General features: G+C 48.4%; 1 protein-coding gene across 1 annotated transcript; it reads left to right on the plus strand.

Annotated features, from left to right (window-relative positions):
• Positions 1 to 5756: 5756 nt before the first annotated feature.
• On the plus strand, positions 5757 to 6071 carry CHC_T00001555001 (hypothetical protein). The gene has a single exon (XM_005712394.1). The coding sequence runs from the start codon at positions 5757 to 5759 to the stop codon at positions 6069 to 6071; it is 315 nt and encodes a 104-aa protein (XP_005712451.1).
• The last annotated feature ends 675 nt before the right edge of the window (positions 6072 to 6746 follow it).

Here is a 6746-nt window from a genome sequence, read left to right on the forward strand (position 1 = left end):
GTTCGAGTGCACGAAACTTATGAAAAGATGTACAGTAACTCTCAGTACAATTCTCTGGGTACATGGTAAGTGAATTTAAAAGGCAAGCCCCTATACTGTACTACGTGAATCATGGAACAAGAAAATGGATATGCTGCGTTCAAAAGTCTGTTACATCTGCCGTGGATGTAAGTATGCACTCCGCCTCATATTGGATCTCTTGGTTCGCCCTCCACGGCTACATCCCAACAGGGTGAGAACGGTTGGGAAACTAGCTTTGGGAAATTTTTAACTTCAAGTTTCTTGCAAAAAATAAATAAAATTCCGAAAGACGACCAGCATGCCTACTCGTGAGTGGTTCGGCTCAGAAAGTTCCCCTCAGTCTTGTTGGCCGTATTGGCACTCGTATCTTTTGTGATCGCTGGGCTGGATGTATTTTATGCTACAGTATATTTATGCAAGTTTATTTGCATTGAGGATCCAATTTTACACTTGAAAACTTGTAAGCTGTATTAGAAAGAAGTTACCCCATCGCGTGTGTTGTAGTGCATCTTTCTTCTTCATTCTAGAGCAGACTTCTCGTATTCCCGAGTTAAAGCTTTTCCAGTTTATCGCTAGCATTGTATGGAAGTTTGACGTGCCGAACATTATTCTGGATTGCTTCTGTTTCGCACAATTATACAGCACACAGAATAGAATTCGTACTCGAATTTGTGACAAAATTTATTTTGCATAGCTTCAAGACTATCTGCAGAGCCCTATGGCCGAGATATGGAACCTTTTAGAGCGTTGCAATAGGACTGTACTACAAGATACCATGTTGCGTTTTTGCCATGTTCTGACCCGGTCAGGCCATTAGCTACATATGCATGTGGTCACAGTCAGGGAGCAAGGAGCGCGGTTGTCTATTTCTGGTATAGATTTATTGCAACACGGCGACCACACACGACAGTGGGTTACAGCGGATAGGCGTGAAATAGTCTTACATGGGATTCCACAAACTGCCGTCTACAACTGACATGAGTTTCCGCTCTCTTTCTCGCTCTGCAAACTTCCAGGAAGGATTCTGTTTCTCTAAGAAATTATTAAATGCATTTTGAAATGCTGCTTTTTTGATACAAATCACACCACCATGAAGAGTCAGTAGCGTCCTGATGATTCGGAGGGCTCTGACTTAACTTGTCGGAACATTAATCCTGAGTGTCCTTTCTCATCGGCCATCACTAAAGCAGCAACTGTAACACTTCTTCTGTACATACAGTCCGTTCTCCCGATAGGGAAATCTCCTCTTTTCGAATGCTTATGGCGAATGTACACACGCACAATGTGCTCCTCAAAAGCAAAAGCTGCCATCTGAACAAGATTGTCTCACGTGCTCTCTTTTCAGAAAAGGCCGGAAACATCGGTTTGGGCATGAATGGAATTACATTGCAGTTCGAAATCGCGTGGATACAGATGCGCGAAGAGTTCACTGGATTGGCTACAAGTATCAAAATACTGGTAGATGACCAATGTACGAAACTACGAATGTTTTGATAAATGAAACATGAAGGACCTCGTGTTTTTGGCGTCTCCATGAAACGCTGCGACAATATTCCATAGATGTAATCGATTTCATGAATAGCGATGTTTTGTTCCGTTCATACTCATAGACGACTCATAAACAAACCGCTGGTTAAATTTCCGTGCTCCGCTACCTATCTTCTCGGGAGACATTCCGTAGCCATAATGAAACAAATAGCGTCAATAATAGCATGAGTGAAACTGCTTCTTTCTGGTAGTCTTCTTTCCTAGTATCAGAATTTCTCTCAAGCTTCACATTGTATTTATGCATAGGGCATCATTTGCATCTGCCCTAAGCCAGAATGCATCTGAATTGAACGCAACATCGACTGCGAAGTCACTTATTCATGGATAAACCTTCTGTGGTCAGGATGCGCGTCAGCGTTTTTGAAGAGGAAATCATTTTCTTTGGGCACGCGCTTCAGTTCTTTAAACTAAACGTCAACAAGTAAATAATTTCAGCAGTGGAAGCATAAATTCCGTCTATATCGCGGAAGAATATCCCTTGGATGTGATCCCAAGGGTCTACGTATGAAAAAGGAGTGATGAATGCCCGTATCTACATACATTTTGGGATTCAGTACCGTAACTCCCGTTAGCTGCACGGGAAAAATGCTACAGTATTCTTGAAAAGCAGCAATGTCATTCCCTGATGGTGGATGGTGAAGACAAGTTCAAAACCAAAACCCCATCAGAAGTGTCAAGTTTGGTTGATGATCCAATTATCATTTCGGAAAAGTAAAACAAACCATTTATGTTAATGAGTTGCTCTCCTCACAGCTACATCATGCTCTCATTTATCAATCCCGTAGTGAGCTTATTTTTAAAGATAGATAATTTTGCTGAGGCCAAATACTGTGTCTTTGACCTCAAACGATAAATGTATTCGGAAAAACACTCTGTGTTTGTCCTCTACTCAATGCTGCTCGTCGTGTACCAGCAATACCTGCAAAGCATATTGGTAGCAGAAATGCTTGTTGGAGAGGAAGCAACATTTTGAAAGGATTGGATACCTGAAGTGAACGGTGGATGTGGTGGAAAGCGTAACGATTTTAAGGTCTTCCTTGCTCGCCGAAGCGAAACATAGCGAAGGCGGAAAGAGGCGAGACAATATCAACGGCGCATGGCGGTCTTTCATTATGTGCTACTTAAAGGACGTGCCGCGAGTGTGTCTTCGTCAACAGTTTGTACGGTGTTGCCGTTTTCGGTTCGCCAGCCCATCGAGGGACTGAACATATCGCGATCTTGTTGACAGATGACCCTGAGATGCGTGGAACGAAACGCGCGAATCCGCAACGCCGCCGGTAAGTACAACAGTTGAAGCGAAAGAGTCGCCGCGCTAGGGTCAGAATATATACGCTCTTTCATCGTAAAGGCAGCACCATAGGGAACACTTTACATTACTCTTAATCCCTGCTTGGTGACAGTGCCCTCCGCAATTTCCCTCACACCAGCAACCGTTCCCATTTACTGACCTGCGTCTCAGAGGCTTTCTTGGAGTTTTTGCAGGCTGGTAATTTGGAAATTTGGAAACTTGTCATACGCCATATATCCAATAAGCGCCTGCTACGTTGCCACTTTTCTATCATCTGTTTTCGTATACTGTACATGAAAACGGATGAAACTGCCATCGCAGTCCCGCCAAATAAGAAAGTCAACAATGCTTGTTATCAACGAATCTGCCCGTCTCCTCCCGTTCCCTCTCTACCCAGCCCCGTTCCCTCCCTCACCAGTCCCGTACCCTTCCTCACTAGTCTCGTAACCTCCCTCCCCAGTCCGGTTCCCTCTCTACCTAGACACGTTCCCTCCTTCCCCAGTTCCGTTTCCTTCCTCCCGCCGCCCCTTCCCTCTCCACACAGCTCCCGCTCTCGGGCATTCTTTCCGCCATCGTTTGCGGCCATGACGTCGCCACCTCCAACCTCTCCCACCATCACGCCTCACACAGTGCCTTCTACATCGCTGCCTTTGATCTCGGCACGCCACGGCCTGAACACTCCGCCCCTCCCACACCCTTCCTCGCCGACGCCTCCAACTCTGTCTCCCGCCATTCCCCCTCGTTCGCCCGACTAAAAGTTTCTCTTATCGCTGTGATCTCCGTTACCTCACTCCCGAAGGAAAAATCCTTGGGTGTGCCACCCCACCTGACCCGCCGCTCAGAGCGACTTCCCCTATGATCCGTTCTCGGATTATTACCCGTTTGGGGTGACGTCTGGTTATCGACGTCATCCGGTAGCTTTTGGATAATAAAATGAATCACCTGCGTATCTCCCGTTACCTTCACTTTCCTCCTCTTTTCCTCAGTACCTTCTCTTGTCCTTTGCTTTCTCGTCAAGCCAAGTCCCCTTAAGGGTAACAATAGTTACCGTCTTCCTCCTCTTTTTATAAGCGCCCCGCCTCTGCGGTCGCATCTCCCCGTATCCATTCCCTTCCAATCTCTCCGGTGGAGAACCAAGGTACCTGGAAAATCTTCCCCCCAAATAAAATAGCAGTGTACGAATTATCTCTTTTTGGGCTCGTCGGGGCGATCCTCAGGCTCCTTTCGTGCGGTCACGTTGAAATCTCTTGGCTCGGCGAGTCTTTCGGCGTGTGATGAACATTCGTGAGCGGCAGGGTAGCTTTTGAGTCGCCACTGACGATCGTGTGAAACGGCGAACTAACAAGCCCTTTGAATCTCAGATCCTAAGTGACGAGTCCCTTGCTGTCCGTCTGGCAGTCAACATAGGTGCAGATCATGTGACTATGTGTTACATTGTCGTCCCGATCCTTCCTCCGTATCCGTTAACCTCTTCCCCGTTGGATAATTTTATGCGACTCACGTGTTTCGTTGCCAAGGATTTCTGAACACAGTAAAAAATAGCGTATCCTTTTCCCTGTCGCGACGATCGTATCGGTCCATCGGAATACACGTCGGCCATTGCGCATACCGCGAATTGGCGGTTCGCACCCTTTGCTCCCTCCTGTTTCTACTCCTGTCCAGAGGAGGGACGACTTCTTTCTTTACCGATCCGGAATTTCCTTCATCTTGCTTCTGTCGTCCATGGTTCCTGTGAGTCTCTATTTCCCTTCTTCGTTGTCCTCACTCGAGGCTCTGACATCGCTCCCTTTTCCCACGACCGTCCTCCTGAGGTCTCCGTTCTCCTATCTTTGTCGCTCCCTGTTCAATCTATCCATTGTTGCGTTCTTGTCAACGAAAGCGTACGTACCCTCACTTTTTTTCGTAGATGATCGATCACGTCTCTCTTCCTTCGCGCGTCAATCAACCTGACTTCGGCCTCGACAGGCGTTGCTTCTCCCTATTGTATGACTTGCTCATGAGAGCTCGACCGACGGTCGTACTTTCTCTTTTGGTCTCTGACGTCTTTCGGACGTGTTCCGGGCTGCGCTTTCAACATAAAAAAAATAAACAAAACAGAAACGAAAAGTTGGGAGAGGGAGTTATCCTGAAACACGCAACTCCTCCACCGCACCTTTTTATTCTCACCTCTAAATTGATTTCGACAACCCCGCGTAGTGCGTCTCCGTTACGCAATTCTTCTCCGACTACAAATCCCTCGTTCCCGAAAATTTTCCAACGTCTTTCTTCCGGCGACCAGAGGTCGTCCTCCTTTCCCACACACCAGCGGTGTTCACATAGGCTTTCGTAGATAGCGCTAGAAGCGCTTCCCTGCAGAAGTCGTCGAATACAATACTGTACCAAGCCTCGCGGTTCGGGCTTGACAGTCCTCCTATAGTTGTGTCTTAGGGGGAGTTGGGGAATTTTGGTGATCTTGGGTAGCGTCGTCGCCCTTGCAAAGGCCACTCGCGACATCTTCGATCTTGGTACGTGGGGGACGCGTCCCTTGCTCCAGGCTTGAAAGACGACACTCTCCATCTCCTCCCTGTGTTTCGTTGTACTTCACTGCCTTCGCAAAAAAACAGATAGAAGGAGGACAGAAAGAAATAATGAAGTAGAAAGGTAGGGGAATAGGGAGGAGAATCAAAGAAAAGAGGGGAAACGACATGAAAAGGAAAGGGGAGGGACCCTCACGGTTGGTCGCTCGGAGTAAAAAAAATGACGTGAGCTGTGACATCGACAGTCGTCATGATCGACGGACTGATCGCCGTATTCAACCTCGCGGAGCTACCCATTCTCTCCGCTGGAGTCATTCTCGCCGCAGTGGTCCTCTAGGGCGTACGAGGAGGAGACTGGGGAGTGACTCTCCGTCACCTCATAAATGAAGAAAGCAAATGCCGTTTCCCTTGTCTCTTGTTTCCCTGTTTTTCTTTCCTTTGTTGCTGCCTCGAACGACGAAGTCTTTCACGAAAATATTCGCGGTCTGGCGCAGGAAGGGGCAGCCTTTCTAGGCGAGTGTGTGCGACGACTTAAACGCGGTCTTCCTCGAAGTCTGCATGTCATGTGCTCGTGTGGGAGGACCCTCCCGCTCGTCGAGCGTCGGTCTCTCAGTTCGCCAATCGTAGTCACCGCCTTTGAAACGAGTCCGGCGGCGTCGTCGTTCTGTGTTGTGGTCAGAGTCGCGCGCAATGGTTAGTGACGGGGCTTCCGGACGGCCTCGGATACTTGTGCCGTTGGCTATAGCAAGCGACACCCCGTTTTCGTATGACCGACAAGTTCCGTACCTTCCCTTAATTTTGATTAAACTTTCGAAGACTGACCAGTGTCCAATTTTCAACTTTCACCTCCCGTCCAGCAGCTCCCTGCCGACATCCCCATTTTTTTGATTAAATCATGCCCCACGAGGGCGGACCACTGATCCAAGCGTCCCTTCACGTGCGCGCGGCGGCAGCGCGTGATCACATCCAAGGAGGTGTATTACCTCAGCCTGAGACTACAGTAAATTTTCCATTCCACGGCATGGCCGCGCAGGCCATTTCATTCATGGGCGGGGGTTCCAGGCAAAATCGCTTAAGTCATTTCCTTTCCCTTCTCCTCACCCCGAGGGGTCTCGTTTCCGGCGACTGTCCTTACTCTCTCTCTCCGCGACGCGGTTCACTGCATCACTTCCAACTCGAGAGCCGCCTGATGGGTACCATCCCCAATACAATTCCAACACTTCACTCGCGGTCTTATCGCGTCCCGCATCATTCACTTCATCTCGATCGGCCTCCCTCGCATGCGCCTCTACATCAACCGCCTCTTTTCCCCTCCTTCTCCCTCGACTCGAGGGTAACCCGTTCGTCAGCCTGACACAGCCCGCTATCCTTTA

The sequence above is a fragment of the Chondrus crispus genome, genomic scaffold (assembly GCF_000350225.1).
Source record: "Chondrus crispus Stackhouse genomic scaffold, scaffold_102, whole genome shotgun sequence".
Taxonomy (NCBI): Eukaryota; Rhodophyta; class Florideophyceae; order Gigartinales; family Gigartinaceae; genus Chondrus; species Chondrus crispus.